At 39.0% G+C, this 24,722-nt stretch overlaps 1 protein-coding gene across 2 annotated transcripts in view; it reads left to right on the plus strand.

Moving 5' to 3' along the window:
- The first annotated feature begins 20,259 nt into the window (after nt 1-20,259).
- The window catches only part of FBLN1 (fibulin 1), an 83,347-nt gene continuing 78,884 nt past the window's right edge, over nt 20,260-24,722 (plus strand). The window contains exon 1 of one of the 2 annotated variants that reach the window (XM_065033215.1): nt 20,260-20,772. In XM_065033215.1, coding sequence (XP_064889287.1) covers nt 20,697-20,772 — 76 coding nt within the window. In that variant the 5' untranslated portion in view covers nt 20,260-20,696. The remainder of the gene's footprint in view (nt 20,773-24,722) is intronic. The other variant, XM_065033224.1, reaches the window with a different exon arrangement.

A 24,722-nucleotide genomic window follows, 5' to 3' on the forward strand; every position in this document is an offset into this window, starting at 1 on the left:
TCATGATCCTTCACCTGTAGGTTTTCTATTGTGTGGAGAATAGTCTTTATCTCATGCTGAGGTGCAGTATTTGTACTTCAAGTTACACTGTTTGGATAGAGAAAGGAGGGATTGCTAATGGGAGCCTTCACTTTTAAGAAGTTTCTTCTTAAGAAGATTCTTCTCTAAAAATTCCCTGATTATGTGGTGCGCTGAAGAGACAGGTAAACTGAATTTCAAACTTGCATTGGAGATAAGCCTCCCTTATCAGGGACAGCTAAGTATTCCCAACAGATCAGTTTAGCTAGAAGCCTAACTATAGGTGCAGGATTGTAGCTTAGACTTTGTGCTCACAGGGGTGTTAAAAGCAAAGGATTTCCTTTCTACCACACGGTTCTTAAATCTAGGTATAAAAGGGTTATGGAGTGCTGAATGTCTGCTTACTGTACAGCAGATTGGGTGGGGAACAGACGTTGGCCTGGCTATTTGAATTATTTGAAAGAAGTTGAGTGAATGTTGGACTTTGCTACTGTTTTAGACAAAAAAATGTATTAGTGCTAAAGATGGGTTTTGTTTGAGATGTCCTGCAAACAAGTCAAACCTGAAACTCAATACGGTCTCAAATGATTACAGTACATTAGAAGTTAAAAAAAAAAAAGCAACAAACAAACCAAACCAACTAACCAACAAAACTCCATACTTTTTTCTATACAATAGTGTTTAATTGTAACTGTTCCTGTTTTAATTACTAAAGGACAAAAAGTTCTTCACTCATGTGCACAGCTTTTATTGCCAAAGACCCAGCAACTGTCCCTAACATATTCTGATTTTCAACTTGTTGCTTTAGCTGCCTCTTTCATCCGTGCTGATGGAGCTTACACTAGGAGTGCTGTAGTTGTAACATGCTCCTTGCTGTCCCAAGTAGTTTCCACAGCAGTACTGTTGGAGTGTTTGTGAAGCTTACCATATGGTTTCCATGCTTCAGTGCTGACCAGACTCTGGCTATTACCAACAGACATGAACAACACATCTTCAGAAGCTCACATTCTTTACACCTTGCATCTTGCATTGGTTCATCCTTGCAAAAGATCGGTAATAAACTAGTCTTCATTAAAACAGGAGAAAGAGAAATCAATTGTTCTATATAAGTAAAGCTGCTTGCCTATACCCAGGACACTAATCTGTGGCTGCTCTACTTGCGCTGTTTATCCTTGTATGCTTCTTGAATTTACTTTACAGTTAAATGATTTATGATAATAGAAAAAAACACTAGAGAACACTAAGAGGGTGCTTAGCAGCTCAGCTATTATGACAAATGAGACAACTAATTTATGTGAACAATGCCTTCTTTTTATTAGTGTCTCTTTCATTTGTGTGTTCACGTCTCACTGTAGATTTCTGTCCTAAATTTTAATACGGAACAGTTTGGCACGTGCATGCTCTTGTTTGGCCTCTAAAAAGAATTCTGTTTCCCATTTTATCCTACATGGTGGGGTTTTAAATATATTTAGGTGCTAATATGGCAAGGATGTGTTGGCTGACTCTCCTAAGTCACTGCCTGTCTTTCTTTACCTTATTGCCCCCAAGTTTGTAAAAACATTACCTGTTTGGGTTTGGAAATACTGATTTGTTAGTGTTTAGAATGTGCAGTCATCTGTTCCATGTGGAATTCTGTTATAAATTCATCATAAAGATTAAAATGAGTGGAAACCTAACTAAATATTATCTACATCAGAGACTCAATATGGCTTCTATAAAGGTAAGTTCTGCCTTACCAGACCTCTGGGTGATCTTTCAGAGGCTCAATGCATTTGTGGACATCGTTGTTTCAGGCAATATAGTCTATGTAGATATGTAATGCATTTAATTAAGTCCCTAACTGAAAGCTTTTAAGAAAATTCATCAGCCATAAAACAAAAAGGTCATTGCATATCTAAGCAGTTGACTAAAATATCAGCCTAGGAGGATAAGTGTAAAAGGCAATTTTACAATGGACTGGTCATTTGCAAAATTCAGCAGCAGTTCGTGCTAGGATCTACTCTATTCAATGTACTCGTAAATAATGTGGAAGCCAAGGTGAACATTTAGATTTAAAGTTTGTGGAAGATACTAGGTTATTCAGGGTAGAAAGGAAAACACTGAAGAAGAACTTACAGAACTGACTGGGCAATAAAATGGCAGTTGAAATCCAGTATAGACAGACGCAAAGTGATACACATGGTAAAAACAGCTCTTGAGTCACATGTAAAATTGAACCAGCTGTTACCACTCAAGGGGAAGATTCTGAGGTTATGATCTCTACTTTCATAAAATGTTGACTCGTTGCTCAATGACAGTCAAAAAATCAACTGTTAGGCATTCTCAGGATTGAAAACAAAACAGAACACCATCAGGCCATGTGATTATGCCACCATGTGCATTTATAGTTCAACCATGGCTTGAATGCTGTGCAAGTTCTGATCCCTTCATCTCAGAAAGGAGTATATTAAAACTGGAAAACGTTTAGAGAAGGCAGAAAAGGTGATGAAGGTATGGAGTTTCTGTAGAAGGGAGGGATTAGCAGGCTAGGCATTTTTAACTCAGAAAAGGGTGATTTAGAGGGCTAATGACAGATCCACAGAATCCTGGCTTTCATGGGGAGAGTTGATGTGGATCAGCTGTTCAGTGTCTCATACATAAATTAAGGACCATCAAATCTGGCTGAGCCAACTTCATAACAAATATAATATGGTAGTTCTTCGTGCAAAGGGTAGTAGACCCACGAAACTGCTTGCCAAAAGCCATTGTTGATGCTCAAATTTATGTGTATTTTAGGGGAGAGTGGACAAGCACTTAGAAGAGAAATCCACTGAAGATTACGAAACAGAAAAACTCCATTAAACTCAGGAAATTGCGTGACCTGAATATAACTGGAGATGGAGAGATTATTGAAGGGAAAGTCAGGCCTGTTTGTTCTGTTGCTCTTTGCCGAGCATCCACTTACGATGATTGCTAGAACGAAGATGCTAGGCTAAGCGGACCCCTGGTTTGAATCCATAGATGCATTTCTGATCTTATATGAGCCTCAGGTCCAGATGCTGAGCAATCGTGTTTGGAATATAAGAAGTGCAAATAATGTGTTTCTTTTTTAAAAATAAAAAAGATTGAAGTCACTCAGTCAGACATTTTGGGGCATGCAGCATTCTGTGTTACCAGGCTATTTAGATACCTAGGGAAGAATTTAGACCTGATATTTTAACTTAAAGGGACCCTGGTTTCCAAATCTGAGTGAATCGTAGTCAGGCTTAGATATTTAATTGTGTTTGTTGTCCTTGAAAACTGAGGCGTAAAAATAACACAGGCAATATTAGAGAGTTATGATTCCAGTTACAATTATGTGGATTTTTGCACTTTAATTAGGGATTCATCTCTTATTCTTTACGACTATTAAGTTGCCATATGTCCATTCAATACAGGGTGAGTTGAAACTCGTGTTTCTGTTTTAAATATTCATCCCCAGAGCCTAAAAAGAGGAAAAAAACCCCAAATATAATGATTTTCCAGGAAACCTGACTGTTCTGTAACTGTATTCTGTTGTTCATTCAAGCAGAATAGTGCTCTCTGCATTTGCTGATTCACTGAGGCTCCTATAACACTCGAGAATGTGTAACCCTTTAGAACATATTTTTCCTGAAGAATCAGCTGGGTTTTTTTTTTGTTCACCCGAGTCAAAAATTCGTGTGGTTCCTCAGTGCATATATTTCTTAAAGCCTCGAACTAAACAGTTTAAGATCTAGAAGAATGTTGCTGCCCAAGAATATATTAATGCTTTCAAATATTTCATCTGAGAGTTTATGTATGAATGGACATTCCCAAGGCATATGCGTTAGATTAACATTCAGTCCACCACAGCTAAAATGCATAACATTTTCTTTAATTAATTCCAGGGATGTCAGAAGAGTATATTTTACTTTATTAACTTCAGCTTATTGCTATTAGAGCAATTAATCCTCTTTTTTGTTCAGCTTCATGAGATTTATGCAAGTTTAGGATTTTGAAAATAATATAGCTATATTAGTATAAAACTACTAATGAAGGGATAAATAGTGAAATCACTATTTATTCACTGTCTATCCAGTGAAAATTCACTGTCTATCCAGATGCTACCACACTGTCCATCATTAACATGCCTACTCAGTTCACAGCTAAGTAAGTCTTTAGTAGCACACTGGGACTTTAAGTTCTACCTAAAGAAAACGGCTACTGACTTCTTAGAACATTAAGGTATTTATTTATATATATAGAGAGAGTATAACTAGCAATCTAGCACAAGTTTTCTGATAAAATTAGGAATTTTCTTACTACATTAGGGCTTTTGCTTATATTAGATGTTGCTTGCAGTGTACATTAACCCTTAATAATCATAATCTTCTGTAAGGTTAGCATATCACTTTAGTTCTTAATGTCAGATTAATATGCAATAAACTGATATCAGTAGGAGACAACAGACTGTTCCTTGGTCTGCATCTCTAGTAAATAACGAAGTGCAAAAATTCAAAATTTTTTGTTTGGAATAAGAGTATTTTTTAAGTTTTGAATGAAGGAGGAGACACTCACTAAGAATTTTGCTACCAACATCAGCGCATCCAATACTTGTCTAAAAATACACACACTGTAGATCACAATTTTGTTATTTTATTTTTTTTCTTCTCCCCTAGCTCTATTAAACAATGCTCTTAGCCAGTTTGCCTGATGGCATTTAGAATTTTTAATATTTTCACATATTACTTAAATTGTAAGACAGTGCATCAGTTCCTGTGTATTGAGCCTTCATTTGGGAAGATGCTTAATGTAGTTTGTCACCTTAAACAGGAATCTTCTTGTTTGATTAAGATCATTGTTGAGGTAAATAAAGTTACATTTCTGTTTAAATTCCTTACTGCATAGGAGATTTGTTTCTTAAAGGAATCTATGCCACTTTTGACATCATAACCAAGCAATTTCTATGTTGCCAACAGATGATATGTGTTTACATTCAGGCAAATAGCCAAAAAGACTCCACTATATTGTCTCTTGGATTGTTAAAAAATTGTCCTTAGTACATCAGGGGGTCCAGTGTAGGCAAATCTGTTTGAAATTTGGATTCTAAGGTGATTGCAAATTGCTAGTTTAGGAGCAACGAAAATTTTAGTCTACAGCAGAAGTTGCATTGCCTTGTTTTCTCTAGCCCTGCAGGACAGATTTGAGACCTGTGCCTGTGTGGACATCTTTTAACGTGAAATGAATGTCCTTTGAAAATTACACTTCTGATCAGCATAGTACATATATTTTTCCTGTTCCTCCCTGAGAAGCTAAACTAGCTTTAGAAAGGAGACACAGTAGGTACAAACAAAATAATTACTTCTAAATTATTTCGAGGTATTACAGTCTCTTCTTCTCTTAGTAGTTCTGGAAGACTGGGCAAATTGTAAAAATGCTATAATCATAGAATGGCCCAAGTTGGAAGGGACCCACAAGGATCATTGAGTCCAACTCCTGTCCCTGCACAGGACAACCCCACAGTTCACACCATGTGTCTGAGGGCCTTGTCCAGTCTCTTCTTGAACACTGTCAGGCTGTTGGTTTCATTCTCCTAGTAATCTCAGTGTTTGTATTTAATTTCCATAATGAATTTAATGTACAACTCATAAACACCAGGAATGCTTTGAGCATGCCATGGATGTCATAAAACCAGAAGCAGCATTTGTACCTTTTGCCTCCAACTACCATTTTTCACTTTGACCCCTCCAAGGTCCATAATAAAATTACGTTCCACATCTGCTAGTGCCTCAAGTGTGGACCTGTTAGACCCTTACAGACTTGATAGACTCTCAGAGCTGGAAGGGAAGGCCCCAGATTCCAGTGCAGCAGAGCAAGGACTTCAATGAGTTGCTGCTATCCCTTGGCATACCTGCATTACTAGTTAGAAGACATCAGCCTCTGGTTATGTCTGGCTCTCTCTTCAAACAGCTGTACTTCATGTATTTTCCAGTGTTTAGTCACATTGCTTGTATATATTTCCAATTTGATGGGAGCTGAGTAGCATGTGTCAGTGATTGCCAGCTCCAGTTCACAGGAAAAAAACACCCATCACTCTGTAGTGATGTTGCTGCCTCAGCACTTTGTGTCATGAGGATCCATTTAAAGTCTCCGTGTGAGCTTGTTGCATGCACTGAAAATGTCTCAGTCTTCTGTTCCAGCCTGCCGTTGAGGTGAATGGATATGTAACGCAATGTAAGGTAGATACGGTGATCCCTGTCATCTTCCTTTTCTTCCTTCCACAAGACAAAGCTGCGCCTCCTGCCGTTATTTGGGGTGGATACCATTTTGTTGCCTCACTAGATGTTGAAGATAAGACATTCTGAGCTATAAAGGTTATTTTGGACAGTTCCTTCGAGATCTTGAAACGCCCTGTAAGACAAATCGGTGAAAACTTACTTGTGGCCTTACTTACCTGTTTCATACAATAGTTGCAAGAAGATGGCAGTTTGCTTTTCTCCATTTCACTTACATTGTTAAGCCTTCTGAGCTCCTCTGTTTGGAGACTTTATATGAACCCACTAAAGAAAACAGAAGAACTACAGAATCTTTTCAAATCAACAGGAAGACGGCTCCATGTTAGAATTCAGGTGCAGCTGCCAGTTGCACTAAGTGAAAAATTTGCATTGATTTTCTTTTAAGTGAAAAACTCAATTTTTGTTGAAATTTACATTTAAGTTCCATCTCTCCCTCTCCTGAGCCAAAGCTTCCAAAGGGTTTGGACCTACCTCAGTGTCCAGTGTCTCTCACAAATACATCAAAGTATGTTTAGCCAGAGAAAAGACTGGTGTAACAGGACAGGGAGTCAGACTGTTTAGCACTGAGTATCAGAATAATTATAATGAGCTGTGGATCCAGCAACAAAAAAGTGTTATTGAAAAAGAAAATGGGTTCTCACTACTTAACCCCTTTCTTTTTAGAACCAGAGTATCTCAACTGCAGTATTCAAATGTAGATCTTAATATTCACAAGTTTAGAAATTAAGAGTAAAAGGAATTTACACATTAATAAATGAAACCCTAGAATAATAAATATAAAGGCTGATTAGTATATGTGTACATACCAACTGCCTGCTAGTTTTAATTTTCTTTGAAAGAGAGAGCATGGCTAAAGTCATCTCTACAACATAAAATGTTTAATTTAACTTAGATTGGATCCTATTTCCTATGAAGTAAAGGAGAATTTTGCCATAGACTTCAATGGACCTAACTCTTGCCTGGATGCTTATGTAGTCATGTGAGACAAAGCAAAGAACATAAGAGAAAAACCCCACTGTTATTCTGTCTTAGTTACAATTAGCACCAATGTTAATGAATAACATGAGAGATGGGACAATGGATAATAAGGCTCACAAAGTAGTGTAATTCGGGGCAGGCCCGAACTTATATGTTGAATTATGTTGTTACAATTTATTGTAGAAAAAAAGCCTTGTAAACACTAGGCCAAGATTTTTAATTGAGCAGAAGTGTAAGTACCTTGCTCAATTAATTAATTAGCAGATAGTAAGCTGCATCAGGCAATTTCAACTAGTTCAAATGTGCTATGAATTGTTAGTTGATTTCAGTGGTCTTTGGACCAAGCTTCCCTGTAAATGTACAAAACTGTCTTGATTATTTTTATTTTTTAAAGACTAGATTTGAAATTAAGTATGGCCTATTTTAACTCTGTGGGCAGTAAGTATTTCTGTGGATTTGTTCAGTGCAACTGTAACATAGTTAGCTTGATCCTTCTACCCTTGAAATTAAAGGCAAAATTCTTGTTGATTCCAGCAGCAAAACCAAGTCTACATCGTAACTAACCACAATTCCCTCTACTCCTCCTTCCCTCACCAAGTATCTTGTTTATTACAGAATATTGATTTTAAAATGTTCTTTAACTAATGATCTACTAAAAGACATTGGGCTCTTTCAGTTTAAATTTACTTTTTAAATGTCAGAAGTTAAGAAACAGATTGCTTGGTATGAGAAACAAAATACTTTGATTAATGGATTTATTTTTGCATATGCAAAACCTATGGATAGAAAGGAGATGTTTACATAGCATATAGTATATTGTAAACACTAATAACATTTAGAAAGACCAGTATTAATGCAACTTTCCTACTTAAATGTATCTTCTGTGTTTTGCATGGTACTAGTTAAAACTTATTATCATACAAACTAAATGAAAGAGCCCAGTGAAATAGGCTGTTGTCAGATCCCACATGATGAATTGTAACTTCAGGCATCTCTGTTAAATCTCTGCTAACCTGTTACCAGTTAGTGACATCTGGGAGCAGATTTTCTTTCATTTGAAGCAAAGGCTTTAAGAAGTTTTGACTCTGGGGAATAAAAAACAGAACAGAAAACCAACAACAACAAAAAGAAAAAAAGGAAATGGGAAATGTAGTAACAGAAAGAACTTTAAATCCAAGTCCTATATATGATTTTATGAGCAGTGTCAGAATATTTGTAAGTATTACTGCTAAGTGCAGTGCTTTATACCATGATGTGTTAAAGGTCTAATTTTACTGTGGTTGGTATTTTTCCAAGCCTAAGTTTCAAAACTTTGGCTAGGATTTCTTAAAAGGCTCTTTTTTTTTTGTTTGCTTTGAATAAAGAGATGAACTAGAATATCTCTGAAGAAACACTAGTAAACTTCCTATCCTACATGTAGGATACTACACTTTCTTTTCTTCCCCAAGATTGGGAAATCCTCTTCTGTTGTAAATTGGCACAGTTTTGTTGAAACGAATGGAGCCATGAGGATTTACACAGCTGAGAATCATGACATATATATATGTATATATATCTTTTTTTCATACTTCGTGTTTTTGGTTATTATATAACTTCTGTTTTCTTCATGCTATGGATGAGTTTGTAGACCATGTATCATCTGTTCAGTCTTTCCCTGAAATTATTGCTGTAGTGCAGGAGTCCTGAGGCAAAAACATCTAACTTGATGGAGTGTATAAATGGTCTTTTAAACAAGAATTTTTCATTTTGAGAGACACTGAACATTAACCTCTCATGCATTTCAGCTGGAACTGGGGATGTGTTGATCCAAAACCCAGGCCAGCATAAATATGCGTGCACATATACATAAATACACAAACAAACAAAGAAATACGTGCTCAAACTTAGCATTTTTGTGGTGTTCCACAAATAAGTATGGGTGCTTTTCATATGTATTAGTGTCAAAAGACAAGGTGGTGATTTAAGCAAATTTAAGTAATTTTGTGTGTGTGTCCCAGAAAATGCATATCCTGCTCTTGTGATAACTACAAGTGCTTAAACAATTCATTGTATAAATGTAACTATGAGTGCTATAGTGACAGGTCCAGTCCCACATTTCAAAGGAAATGTCATTCCCCTCCCCTGTGTACAATGGAAAACAGCTATTCCTTTTACTTTTATGTGAATCATCTGAAGAGAGGAGCATCACAAAAATGCCTCCAAATAAAACACAACCTGGGTGGTAAATGGGAATGCCAAAGCCGAAAATAGTCCAAACAGAAAAGTCTGAGCAAGAGAAACTCACTTTAGCTGAGCATTTTCTCATATTCTGAAAAAAAAAAGTATAAATTTTGAACAGTGTCACATGGGACAGACACAGACAGAAATCACCATGTGTATATTCTGGTTCTCAAGCGATATAAGGCCTTTGCAGTCATAATGTCTGACTTAAAATTCCTGCAGGCTGCTGTATATATTGCTCAACTGTGTGTGTTAATAAGAAAGAGTTTGTAAACAAACCCCTTCTGCATTGTTCTGAACAGAACAAAGGAATTTTAAAGTGACTTTATTAATCAGTGTCAAAAGAGAAGAGTAACCATGGCATACAGTGGTTCCATGACAGCCAAAGCAATCATCAAAATGACTGTAAAGAAAGAAAAAAAAGTAGGAAAAAAAAAGGCAAACACACAAACAACAGCAACAACAACAACAACAACAAAACCCGACAAAGAATACCAACTATGGAATAATTAAAACAACAGCCTGAGACGGAGGAAAAGTAGAAATGACTTGTCATTCTTTGGTTATATTCCTGCATGAAAGCTTTATAGATGATTGTTCATAGATATGACAGAAGATTTCTCTAGGACCTGTATTAGTTTAAAAAAAAAAAAAAAGTTTAAGGAAGAGGTATTTTGAGGTTCCCTTTTCATCATATTTCTGGATGTAAGTGTCGTATAAGACCATAGGAAAACATCTAGAAAATACTGTGAATACTCACAATAAGCTTGAAAGAACCCATGCTGAACACAATGTAAGGGCTGGTAAAGTCTTTCTTATAAGTACTTCTTTGATCTTGCTATCCTGCTGGCATAACAGTGAGGACTGTATACAGTCACATACGCAATTAAATCCTGTGTCCATCCTGGCTGTGCTCTTAAGAGCAGATTTGTCCTTCCAGCAGGAAAGATCTCTAGTTAATCCTCCATCTCAAAAGCCCTCAATCTGATGGGAAGCTGTTAGCAACTTTGTTGGTTTAGGGCTCAAGTATTCTGACTGCTGTCTAAGGTAAATATTAAGTATATTGTATAAGGAGGAGCCACAGAATGTAGGAAGAAAGAGCAGATGAAAGGAATTCTTTAGCCTATAATCAAAAATGGTTTCCCCTTTTTTTATTGAAAGTACATATACCGTTATTACTATTATTAATTACTGTTTATATCAAGGCAGTATGTAGGGGTCTGTCTTGCAAATGGGGTGCCACAGTTCCAGATACTCTAGCAGTACACGGGTAATGTCTGTGTAATCAAATAAAGAAGTGATTCTGCCACATATAACCATGCCTGAAATGGGTTACATTTAGCTAATGCAATGAAAAATAGTCACGGTGATGTGACAGTGTATTTGCCTGTAGTCTACTGAAAGTCCCTATTATTGTGTCTTCACTCCTGATTAAAGTGAATATGGGATACACTTTTGTGAGATACAAAGAAGGTAAAGTTCTTTGACAAGCTAGCTAGCTCTTTAAAAAGGAGGTCATTGCCTTCTTCACAGAAGAAATATACTCAGACTATCAGAAACAGGCTGTTCCACTTTTAAATCTAAGGTCAGTTTTAGACATATAAAAGCAATGCTGGCATTATTATTCATGTCCTCTTCCCCAACACTGAGTTCAGTAGAAATCTAGCAGTTAATACTTCAGGAGCTCCAGCACAGATTTTGTTACTAGAAACAGAATAGCAAAACAGGAAAGAATTTACAGACATTTCTTGTAAGGCTGGCTTTCCTAAAAAAGGAAATAGATCACTGTAACAACAAATGAAGTCAAAAGGACCTAAAATTGTGTGAGCTGTCAGAAAATATAGGAGACATGAGTAGTGTGTACGTGAAAAAGATTCTTTTGACCCATGATGGAGTCTGGCAAATGCTGGCTTTTAAATAGCACTTGAGAAATAGTAGTGAAAGACTACAGTTCCCAACATGTACTTTGGAAAATGAAAAGCATGAGTAAGCCTTTCTGTTTAGGACACTTTATAGAACCCAATTCAGTAAAGAATTTAAGGGCATATATAAATTAAGGTGTGTGAGTAATCCCACTGAAGTTATTAAGACTATTAAAAAATGATGAAATGTTTTGCTATATTGAAATCAGACTACATACTGTCTCATGGGAACAAGTCTTACAGCACTCCAATAGAAATATTACCATTTACTTCAGTGGCAGTTACTTGCAAAATTAAAGCTATTCTTAGCTTTGCTGGTTCAGAGCAAGCAGTCAATTTTTTTTTTTTTCACCTAGGAACAGAACAACAGTACTTTAACATCTATTGCAAAACTTCCCAGAGTTCAAAAGAAAAATGCATCTAAGTGGTTGGAAAGACTTATCAAGGGGACACAGAGATTCATTCAATGGCCACTAATGTGTATCTTCATTCAGTATGTTTAGCAAAGTACTTTAATTATGGAAGATCTTCAATATATCATTATAGAGTACTCTCCATGGTTGTTTTTTTAGGAATTTTGTTGCTTTATGACAGTGTTGATACATTTTCTGTTGCATGTTGAACGCAATTTCTTGTAATCTGGTGACAGCTCAGGACGTGGCTTTCAGTCCTTTTGTAGTGGTCAGGGAATGGGCGGAACTGTTGTACACAATGCATCATAACAAAAAGATGATGCTGCCAAACCAATCATATATGTAATATATAGCTAAGTAGCAGAATATGCAGTATAAGGTCAAGTTATGGTTGATACTAATTTCCTGGCTTCAGTAAATGAAGCAAACAAAACAGTGTTGGTTGGCTTTTGGTATTGCTGCTGCAAGTGGAACAGATCTGAGGAGCAAGGCACGCTGTAACTAAATAAGTGTAGAAATTTCAGTAGATTACTGAAATAGATTGCAGAGTGTTTGATGGAAGGTGTGGAAGTGTTATTTGTGTCTCCATACTTCGTGCATGTATATCCTTTAAGTGCATTTTTTTTGTATTCACAAAATCATCTTTACATTTTGATGGGAACACACAAGCTGAAACACACCAAGCATAGTAATGAAGGGTCTGTTGTAAACATATATTTAAATAATCCTTAATTCTGATAGCTTCAGGAGATAGAAACCAATATACTAATATTTAATCAAATTTTGTGTATTTTAATGTATTTATAGTGAAATGTTGCACCTGAGGGCAAAACATTTCATCAGTGTTTATTTAAGAAATATGAGTTTCTTTCTGAAACTGAGAATGATTTTTAAAATTTCTCTGAAAGCAAAACTGTCAGTGACACCATTGGAAGATACAAGTATGCATAGATGCTTTCACTTATGAAGTGAGAGGGTTTGTTTTACTCCAGGGTAAAAGTTTGGGGATAATTTATGATGCTAGTTTTGTTTTGAGGATTTGGCGAATTCTCAAGAATAACAGCTTTAGTAATGGTACAAGGTCAGTTCAACTTGTAAGCAGTCTGCATCCCAGTCTTAACAGAGGGAGGTCAGTTTCTTGGGCAATCTGAGTTTTCCTTGTAGGGAAGAGTTAACAGCAGTATTGGCCCCACCCAAGTCAGTGGGAATTTTGCCAATGATTTCCGTAGAGCCAAGATTTCACTCGTCTTTAGCAGAGCTACTAAACACGGTATATTAAGTAAACTGAGGGAAAAAGCGAAAGCTACAAATAACGTGGATCCAGAAAAAGAAGTTTCTTTAATGATTCTGTAAATGCTTTTCTCACTAGCCATCTGCTTTATAAGACTTAAAACACAATTTATATTACTCCCAAAGATACCTATTTAATAGGAAATCTGAAATCTTGAAAGAATCCTGTTTTCTGACTTGCAATGAAGCTATTGCTTGCATGCACAAGTTAGATCCTTCTAATGGCTGGCCTGTATGTTTGTGGAACATTTCAGAAGTAAAGTACAAATTACAGAATAACTACCAAGGCAAATGTACATATCTGCTCTTCAGCTGGAAATGTGGCTGTCTGTATGTTACTAAGTTTAGAGAAAAGAATATGAGAGCTACTCTGAACATTGGCATTATTCTAATATGGACAGCTATACAGGTTGCTGCTTTTAAACACAGGAAATAGAAGTTAAGCTAAAATTGGCCTAAATTACTTCATACCGCATGCATGGGAAGTTAATGGCTCCAGGTTGCTCATTTATAACAGCTAACTCTCATGCAGCTTGTTCAATTTAATAAGGTCAAAACATTTTACAAATGGGGTTGTTCTTATAGATAAAATCAGGCACAGAGAGGTAAAATATTTTGCCAAAAGACATCTCATAAGCCAGAGGGAGAGCTGGAAACAGAACCTCTGTTAAAGTCTGCTCAAACTTGCTGTTTAGCAGGCCATATTTCTCCCAGATAAATAATTCCTAGATAGATAGAACTTGCAGGGGCTAGGGGGTGATTTTTGGAAGGTAGCTGGGCATGTGTTTTCTACCTCCCTTTGGTGTAAGTTGCTGCTGTCTGTATGTCACATCCTCTTTATCATACATTGCACTGGTGACTGGTCTTCGCTCCCGTAGGAATATCTCATGGACTCAGTCCCAAACTCTATGACTAGATCTAAGAACAGTTGTGAGATCACAGTTGAAAGAAATAAGAGTGGGAGGAAAGGGTTTTCTGGATTAAAATGGGTAAGACAGGGTTGGTTGGTTTGAATTTTCTTAGATGGAACCTAAATTCTGTTGCTAGCTCTGCTTCCAGAGCTCAACCAGGAGATAAGAAAGGAGTGTCAGAGTAGTCCCTGACAGACAGAAAACTCAATTTTTATGCAAAACTTAAATTATACTACAGCTCTTCTCCAGAGACTCTGAGCCAGTCTCCCCATCTGCGTGGGCTGTGGCAAACGACATCATATATACAAACAAAAATGTCTGCCCTGAGACCTGGGAGCCACTGGGTACACACAGCATGGATCAGCTTAACCTATTAGATTCATTAAATAGGGCTAATCAGTTTATTTTTCCTTTTGCAGCCATCCAAAGATACACTGATCCATCCACCCTTCCAATTAAGAGCCAGTATCCACTAACTTTGCGTGCACCAGATGTCAGCCAATTTCTGTAGAATCATGTCAGAATATATGGTTAAGTTAATAATATTTTTCTTCCAAACAGTTTGCTACACTACAGTAAGTTTTACATTAGTTTGTATTAAGATGCCCTCCCAAAGCCACTGCTCAGAATTGTGTAAGCATTGTGTAAATGCAAGTCCCACTCCCTGTGTATAATATTATTAACATGTGTTTGTAGAATCAGGCCACCAAGGATGATCTTGAGTTCCTGGGAGAAAGATATTACAGCCCAAGGCTGTAAAGTCTAAAAGATGTGGTACATGAGTAAATAAAGTTTGGGAAACTCTGTTAAAGAAACTGAGGAGAAGAAACAGAGGCTGTCTATGAGGCTGAGGGAAAAGGAGGAAGCTTAGTATACGTGAATTTGTTGTAGAGCTTTATCAGTGTTCATACTCTTTCCACTGTCTGTCTGCTTACATTATACTGAGTTTAAATTGCAGTTTCTACTAGAAAGATAGAAGTTTTCTGGCAGGCTGGGACTGTTTGCTAATGGATAGGATGGCTTCTTTCTTTACTAGACTTACACAAAAACATTTGTAAATAATACAGCAAATCGTAAACCAATAGTTTAGCACTGAATGAAGCAGAATTTAATAGAATAGCACTGAATGAAGCAGAATTTAAGTGACCATGAGGAAACACAGGAAGCTGTGTGCTCCTGATTTTAAGCTATTAGATACAACAGAATCTGAAATTTTATTTATGCAGACCTGAAATATCTTATATTCATTTGTATATTTTCTCTTTGCCAAAGATCATTTGGTCACATGTTTGGATATTGTTTTTGTTTGACAGGGACAGAGCTCATATTTATCAGGGATGTCAGGATGGGAAATGGCCTTCTGCCAGAATAGCCATTTACTTTATTGATGGCTTTTCCGCCCCCTTTATAATGAGATCTTATTTTTGTTTGAACAGTGAAAATAACCATCAGCACAGATGCTGATTGACAAATTTAAGAGTCGCCCTCTGAGAGAAAGCAGCTAAAATAATGACTGATCCCTGCTGTTGTTAGATTTGTGGAGGCCCCAAGCAGTCTAAGGCAGATGCCATTGTCCCCTCCAGCCCACGTGTGCATGACTCACATGGCTATCTCCAGCTTATCCTAACTGAGCCTGGCCTTTCTAGGCCTCAGGTCCTAGAAAATGCCTTGCCAATTCACACATAAGACCAGCTCTGCCTGCAGTGACATGAGGGAGTCTAGAAGGGGAAAGGAAATTTATGGGAAGGGGCAGATCTGAGAGACTGGGAGGATGCGTCTCTAGAAGGAGAGACAGGAAATACCCCATGAATGTCAGCTTGAGTTATTCCTGAATTCTACAAGCAATGCCACAAGGGAAATTACATGGATCATCAAAGCATTCCTTTATACCCCAATAAACTCCTCCTTGTCTTAGAAGCAGACCCTATATATTTTAATAGAAAACCAGTGTGTGTTTTAAGTGTCCAAGATAGCTCTACATATTTTTTTGTCTTAATCAGATACGAAAGAAAATAAAATGTAGGCAACACTTACAAAATGGATACAAACTCCAAAATGGGTAAAAAGTCAAAATGCTTAAAAGCAATGGTATTGAAAAGGGCTTGGGGTTATGAGTGCCAGTCTTGAATATTTAGCAAAAAAAAAGATGAAATTCTGCCTTGGTATTCGCAGACTGATCCACACAAAGAGGGAAAATGTCCAGAGATCAATCTAGCAGTGAAAGGGTTTGTCGGTACAAGGAAAGCTCTACAAAGTAAGCTGAGCCTCTTCTAGCAGTCTTTAGGTATTTGAAACATGAAGCCCAGGAAGATACCCTGGTTTGGATACAAGCATCTGTATTGCTACCCTTATGGTAGAAGCTGCTTGGGCTGTGGGCATCTATTATACATAATTATATATATGCATATATGTAATATTACTGATATATGTGTTTAAATACATATGTAACGTTATTTATTTTAAAAGCAGTCTAAATTTAGGATGGTATAGATTTCACCCGACATTGTAATGATTCTGGAAGGAGTTCTGAGCCAGCTTCTCTGCCTGACTTTAGCTACAAAATGCCATCATAAGCCAGATGGTATAAAGGTGGTGGCAGCTAGGTGAGCCTTCTTGACTGGACTTGGAGGCACAGTTTTGTACATGTTACGGAACAGAGGAGGCTCTCAGTCTTCCCACCTTCCCTTGCTTATCTAGGGCCTGGCATGATTAAGGCTGGTATCCAATGGACACCAGTAGTTTGGGGTCTGAGAATGAAGATGAGCATGGGGGACAAATTGCTGTATCTAGGTGGAGGTTTTATTCCAAGCTAATCCCTAAAAAGGACATGCTAGGTGCATGCAAAGTGTCCACATGTTGATGGTCAATGATGATGCATAAAGCACCTAGTACACAGTGACAGTAACTTCAACGTGAATACAAGCCCAGAGATCTATTAAAAACTAATGATTTACACTCAAAATAAGCAACAAAGCCTTCTCTGTAATGTCATTAACAGTTTTAAAAAAATAATCAATGATTATGGTCCATCCGTCTCTGAAAACTCTGACAAGTTTTTTTTCGTTGTTTTTTTTTGTGAAAGGTGTGTTCTAGTAAACTAATAAATTGGAAAACCTGCCTATACCATGCAGAATAATGGTTGAGACAGTCTGACTGGTGCCCATAAACCTTAAAAATCCATTTCCCATATTAAGATGCTAAAACCTAAAAATTTCCAAAACTTCCAATATAAAATGATTATGTGACACAGTTGTTACCACATGTCCTTTGGACAGAGGTCTTCCATATTATTCAAATTATTTTTTAGTTCACAAAAGATTCAGGAAGTGTTTTCTCCAGGCAAGGAGCCAAATGCCAGTTGTACTTTGCACATACTAGTCTCTGGAGCTGGGTGGATCATTTGTACTCTAACCAGTATGGATTTGCCTACCGTAGAATTTGGGGTCTTATTTTTACAGTGGGAGGTGGTAAGATCCATATAGGCTTTTCTTAATCCTTGTGAATCCATAGCACTCAGTGAAATATTCTTCCTGTTAGGAAGGAAAGAGGGCTTTTTATGTATCTTTAGGGTGGCACATTACCTTGAGGAGAGCCAAAAAGTAGCTTCATTTTTTGCGATAGAGGCCAAGGAGTTTCCCTGTAGTAGATTTCACTTCTAGATAAATATATTTTCTTACTTGCAACATTCTTTCTGAAAACAAGGAAAATAAAGCAATTTCTTTTCCCTCCTCTTTGCCCAACTTCTGGGGCAGAAGAGGAGAGGGAAAAAAGTCAGGATTTGGGAACTTCAGTAAAACAGAGGAGCTACGAGACATAAAAGCTGGGACTATGGGGCAGCTTTGTTCACTAGGCAGCGGTTGATGTCTTTACACAGGCTTATTCAAGCCATCTCAAGAATTCCTGTTCCCATGAAAACTAAGTAGCTGAATGACAACTGTGAACCTGCTGCCATAGATGGTAATGGATCTGTTAGAGTAATTCTAAATTTCTTTGTCAGTTCACTTGTGTGTATCTACTCCCAACAAGACCCTTGGAAATCACTTGCGCAATGATTCGTTACGCTGTCATTACTCATTAATCTGAGCTTCTGCAAATGATTTTTATTCTTCTGAAGTAAAAATAAAATCCTCATTAAAGAATTTGTTTGTTTTAAAAGCTACACAAAGGATTAGAGGGCCTCTGCAAACAGATGTAAGAAAAAATGTGGTTGTGCAAAATGTTCCCTCTCATAAGCCCTTACTTTCCATTGACTTCCAGGAGCTTTGAATTGAGCCTGAAGTGCACAGCTTAGCTCACTACAAAGCCTGAGGTCAGTAATTAGAATCACATGTACCCCAGACCACTGACTCTGTTTGTAGGTGAGAGTGCCAATTTATACTGGAAAAGTGTATTAATATTATGCAAAAACCTCCACCCCAAACCAGGGAAAAACCTCTTATCAGATCTGCAGATGACCATAGCCACGATGGTTTCTAGAAATATTTCTTAAACTGTTACTTGAATTTGCCTCATTTCTGGTAAACAGCTTGTGGTGGCAAACTAAACAGGAAGAAGGAATTCTTACTCTGGAGTAAGAATGTCCACACATGGTGTTAATCAGGGTAACTCCAAGTGTGGACAAGCTATTATGTGTGACTTTACACCGTTTTAGTCAAACTGGTGAACTTCTTTCTACCCGCCTTTAATCAATTAGGAGAGGGATTAAAGGGAAATAAGCCAATATTGAACTGAATCCAGGGTTTCTATAGAGAGGATTCCACCAGCTCAGTTAAGCTGGTACAGACTTTAGACAAGGTGTGATCTTTGTTAGTTGCCCCCTGCAGCTGCCTGATAAGGTGAAAACCAGTAGCTTGTAGGTTGTGATGAAACACTGCCAAGGTCCCACTATAGCTAATGTAAAATCCTTGTAATACCCTTGTAAATACCCCTAAATAAAGACAGCCCTCTATCCTTCTTCCCCTTTTCTAGGTGCCCTTTCCGAATAAAATTGAGAAAACCAACCAAACCAACAAAGCAGAAACTCTAAACAAAAAAGAAGCAGCAGTTGAAAAAAGATGACCTGGGCAGGATATGATAATGGCATTAAGAGTGTGGATAGGGGTCAGTTCTTTGATGTCTCTTCCTGCAGTAGAGTTAGGAGGCACCACAAGAAGGTTGGTGGAGCAAGGTTCAAAAGGAACAAAAGGAAATAGATCTTCACAGAGTCAGTGGTAGATCCCTGAAACCGGTTGCCAAAGAATATTTTGGATGATAAAGGATTACAAGAACTCATGGGGAGGCAGGTTAAATACTTGGAAAAGAAATTCACTGCGGGGTACTAAGTGCACAGAAACCACATTCCACTGAGGAAATGCTCCAAACTCAAAGCAGCTGGAAGCTGGAAGAGTAGTTGGAAGAATTATCACATGTGTTTTCCTTGTTCATGCTCTTCCTTTGGTGACCACTTCCAGTTGTAGCTGAAGACAAGCAATTGGGATAGTTGGACCCTTGGCCATACAGCCCTTTTTGTGTTCTCGTGTAAGAAAAGAGCAACTAACCTAGTGCAGAACAAAACATACGCACTTTCAACTCTCACTGCCTTAAATACTTTTTCCAGTTGGACATTTTGAGGAGAGATACTCAAAACCTGAGTTACTGAGTAGATGCAAGAGGAATAGTCCAATCAGGGTCCATGTGGCACAACTACTAAGTAAACACAAAGTAACATCCGACTGTTTTTCTGAGCAAAGCTGAGGGCAAAGTATAGAAAGGTGATGAACTCCCCATTTGTTTCCATGCGCATTTGCCTGCAAATACGATCCCCCACATTATCTTGAAGATCTTGGCCAACAGCATAGCCAACTGGGTGCTTTCAACTCTAGCTCTCCCTTTGACCACTACCAGTGTTTGTGTTCCTGTTTAAATAAGATAAAGAGGTTTAAAAAAAAAAAAGGGGGGGGGGGACCGATAGAGCAGAGCTGACTGCCTCATTTGGGTTGAAATACTGGTCCTGACTTTTAAGAAGAGTGGAAGGAAAGAAGGCTTCCCCCCTGCGCAGTAAATTTCATTGAAAGATTCTAGAATATATCTCCTTTTAAAAAAAAACCTTTTTATTGACAAAAGTTGTGTTGGTGTAAAATCCACAGAAAGACCACAAAGGAGGGTGAAAAATCTCCCTTCCGGAGAGTAAACCTTTCTTTCTCTGCTAGGTGGTATCTTTCGTTTTGTTTTTCTTTGCTTTGCCTTTGTTTGTGGCTTTCTCCTACTTGGCACTGAGAGAAGCGGCTGCATTTCTGCTGCACAGAGTCAGTCAAGTCCCTACGTTCACGCAGAGTATCTGTGAAGTTTTCCGAGCTAAAGGGAGTCACTTTCACAGCGTTTGTGGGTGTGGAGGGAAGAGAGGTAGGGGTACCAGAAGCAACAGGGTCTCTGCCTCCGAGCTGCGGTGGCGGCTCTGTTCTGCTAAGCACTTGCAGGCTGTATAATTAACCGGGGAGGCAGTGAATTAAATCTTTGTAAAGCCCACTGAGTGGGGGGTTCCTGCGAGCTCTTTTCCAACCGGTCTCAGGCGGCTGGGATAACATCAGAAGCAGCAGCAAGCAACAAGGGGGGAGCCCACCGGACGCTGCAGGAGAGCCAAGCCCCCGCTCGGTGCGAGTGCTCCCGCCGGCGGGGAGCTGCGGGCGGCCGATGGACAACCTCGGCGGGGCCCGGCCACTGCGGCTGCTCTTGCTCCTGGCGCTGGTGCCTTCGCTCCGGGGCCAAGGTAAGTGCGGGGAGCGGCGCCGAGCCGATCAGCGGGGGCGTCTGCCGGGCTGCGCCGCGCTCTCCCCTCGCCGGCGCCCCAGGGCCCAGCTCTGCTCCCGGGGCAGGCGACGCAGGGTCCGGGCACCCTGGTGGGTTGCGGCGGGGTGCCTCGGTGGCCCCTCCGGGCTGGCTGCCCCGGCAATGCCCGCTCACCTTCCCGAGGCCGGAGGGCGCGGGCTGCCGCGCTCCGGGCGGCAAGCGGGGTCCCTCGGCTGTGGGACAGGAGCGGGACTCACGGGGATGGGGCAGCGGGACGGCTGGGCTTCCCCTGGCGTCCCCCCCTGTGCCCCTGGCTGTCCCGGGCAGTCTTTAAAGCGCCGCTGCCACGTTCAAGCGAGCAGAAAGGCGTGGCGTGCATCGGCTCCGCCGCAGCTGCCCGCTGCCACCGCCGGCTCCCGCTCACCCCGCCCGGGTCGCCGCCACCCGAGCAGGCTGGCTCTGCTCCGGAGGGTCGATACGAGGCTCCTCCGGGGAGGACTTTGCCGCTGGGAGCTGGTGAGTCGCTCGGTCGCGGCGTCAGGCTGCGCTGTCCGCCCGGCGTCCCCCGCTCCTGGGACCGGGCGCCTCCCCGGACTCCTGGCGGCAGAGTCGGCCGGGCCCCGGAGGCGGCTCCGGGGCTTTTGCAGCCCGGTGTCCCGGGAATTGCGACATGTCGGGCCGCCTGGTGCTGCCGCCCGCCGTCGCACGGTGCCCCTCTGCAGCGAAAGGCGCCCGGTGCCGGGCGTTGGGTTGAAGTGCACACCGCGAAGGTGATGTCTACTGAAACTGGTGTCAGGTCTGATCTGCGAGGGACCAAATTACGCTCCCCCTAAACCCCCCCAAATGGGAAACGGGATCAATAGTTACTTGAAATCTCCTGGGAACAGGAGGAATAGTGAAGCAAAGGATGCAGGCTCTTTGAAGACAAAATATGAAACATTTATAAATTATGTTGTGTGATGTGGTTGGTTTTGAAAGCAGAGATCTGGATGCGGGCCAAGACTCCCTTTCCATACTGTGCATTTTTTCCCCATTCTGTTAATACTGTATAACAAGAGGATATTAACTTTATTTAATTCAGTGTTATAAACCAACACAAATACAACTGGTAAGATGTGACAAAGAAACTACTTCTTGTATGGTGATAATGAATTTATCATAGCTAACAGATAAGGGACTTTTTCTATTAGAGTGACCCCAAGGGGGCCATTTGGAATTGAGGCTTGATTATGGTGTACTCCAGGCAAACATTTACAAACATATGGTCTCTGGCCTGGGCCTATTAATGGCAAACAAAAGCCAGGGAAGTAAATTATTTGTTACTGCCACAGTATTTTGACTCATAGATTTTCATGTTGCAGAGCACTTGTCACAGATATGCTTCAAAATATTTGCTTTTGATAGAGAAGTTAGCCACTCCTTTTAAAGGAGGGACAGAATAAATGTTAGAAAAGCAATAGAATAGAATAGAATCCCCAAGACAGCTCCTCTTTTCTCTCAGACAGCAGGGTACATCAGCAGAACTGAAGCTTTAATGTATCACAGTGAATGGACGTAGTAATTTTAACCATTCTACATTATTGTAAAACACTGAATAATTTAATTTTGTAATCTTGGTGTACATTTAACCTTAACTATTGGACTACTTTTTAGAAAAATGGGAAGTAGTTAGATATACAAGTTCAGGTTTTCAAAGTTTTTTGTTAACACAAAGTATAACCAAATTTGGCAATAAGATAAATAAGGTGTTTATTTAAAAAAAGTGATAAATTCCACACTTTTAATTTCACATGGGATTTCTACATCCTTAGAATTTTGAAAACAATACTTTGGATAAAATTAGATGTAAATGCCTAAAGCAGATGAGGATCCTTGCTTAGGACACTACCTTTTGAAGGGTAGACTTCGCTCAGGTGAAATAATTACTAATAATTGCAATTGCTGTAAGAAAGATTATTTTTTTCTGCATAATTTCATATCGGTGTGTTTTGCAGGCAAATGAAGTAACTACCCTGTGAGATGATGCTGTTTAAGTGCAGGCTCTTTGGGGCAGGGCCTGTGTTCCTCTGTGTGAGTGCTTTAGTGATACAGTTGCCATGTTACTAGCCCATGTATTTCTAAAAGGCAGTTTCCTCTTAAGCTTGTTACCATTGGCTTTCTTAATTGCTTTTCCTTACCAATGAATCATCAAATCATCAGTATCTATTAAAGATGGCATTCTGAAAAAAAAAACAAACAGAAAGAACTGGCTTCACTGGAGCTGCCCAGTGCATGTGAACATAGATGTCATTCTTTGCAAAAGTAAAGGTCTTATAAACTTAGAAAATTTTTTAATGCAGCTTTGCTTTATTGTAAGCATTGAATTTTTTTAAAGCTTTTTTTTGCTTATGATGTAAACTACCATCTACTGAAGAAGATGAATGACTCACACCATTATGTCCAGTCAGTGTATGAATAGTTCATCCTGTAGCCGTGTCTTTGGCATGTCTTGGTGCTACAGGCACAGACAGTTTAACTCACTAAACATCTGGAAACATGTCTTTTCAGGATGAGCTTAGAGTTTGTAATAGAAAAAGTGTTCCACTGACTTTGTGGAATGAATTTTATTTTAGGATTATGATTTTTACATGTGCTTTTATAGCAGTAAGTTTATAAGAAGTATATGGGTGGAGGTAGGTCTTATAAAAGGCTAAACCTGTGCTTTCTTGCCCACAATCACATGTAAAATCTCCCCCAAAATCACATACTACCAAAAAATACAGTTCTAAAATATGAGTGCTGTCTCTAAATTAGTTTTCAGTTGAGTTTCTTTTTAATAGTCCATTTTCAGACATGACATTTTATTGCAATCAGGGAAGAGCAAGATGTTAAACTCCTGTTTCTCATCTGTGTAATTGAAAGCAGACATGTTAGTGAAATCCAAGATGAAAATCCATAAACTAGCTTATCAAGTTACTGCAGTATATTTATACTATTCTGTCAGATTTCAGGCATTATCTGATAGCAAGTCAATGCATTTTCAAAAGTTATTTATTTACTGTTGCACTTTAGCCTATGCTGCAAGTTTCGCACCAACTTTACACATGTTTTTAATAACTAGCTAAGACCAACTTGTTCTACAGTACTTTTATTAACATTTTCTGAAATGAAAGATGAGTCTTCAACATCTTGGACTTGACAGAAAGTGTTACCTGGGACCATAAAAGAATTTAAGTTTGTTTTTGTGAGTTATGTATATATCTAAAGAAGTAGGTGGCAAAATCAATTCAGTAAACAGAGAATATGGGTTTACTAGAAGTAGTTAAATATCTGTAGGGAATGAAAGGAGATGAGACAGAGATGGTCAAGAAAGACAGAACCGAAATCCAAATACTAAATAAATCAGAGCACAGGCAAGAATTTTAATGGTAGCATAGACTTTGTAAGAATGAGTTTTGTATGAAAGAGATAAATGAATGAAAGCTTTTGTGAAAAAGGTAGCAAAAAGTGATGTTTGACAGTGACAGGGAATAAGAAAAATGAGTAAAGTTAAGGAAGAAAAAAAGAAGAAGATCATTTCAGCCAGAATAGGCAAAAATTTTTGTAAAGCACTTGGGAAATGTCAGGCACATGTATTTTGGTGTAGGTTCAATGGAAGGAAGTGGGTCAGGTGTTAAGATTTTAATAGCTAAGTCATCACATATGATTAAACAAGGACAGTAGATAACATTGCTCCAAGATAAAATGTAGAAGTGGAGGCAGAAGATGGAGAAGACTGCAGGGTAGAGAAAGAATAGAAAAGTTGTCCACAGAAGAGTCAGTGAGGGAGTTGTCAGGAGCAAGAGGAAAAACAGTGGGACAGGGCACAAGAAGCAAAAAGACCGAATATGAAGGAGGGGAAGGATCAGTTCAGATCAGTGAAAAGCCCTAGAAGAATATAAATATTTATTG

The sequence above is a fragment of the Columba livia genome, chromosome 1 (genome assembly GCF_036013475.1).
Source record: "Columba livia isolate bColLiv1 breed racing homer chromosome 1, bColLiv1.pat.W.v2, whole genome shotgun sequence".
NCBI lineage: Eukaryota > Metazoa > Chordata > Aves > Columbiformes > Columbidae > Columba > Columba livia.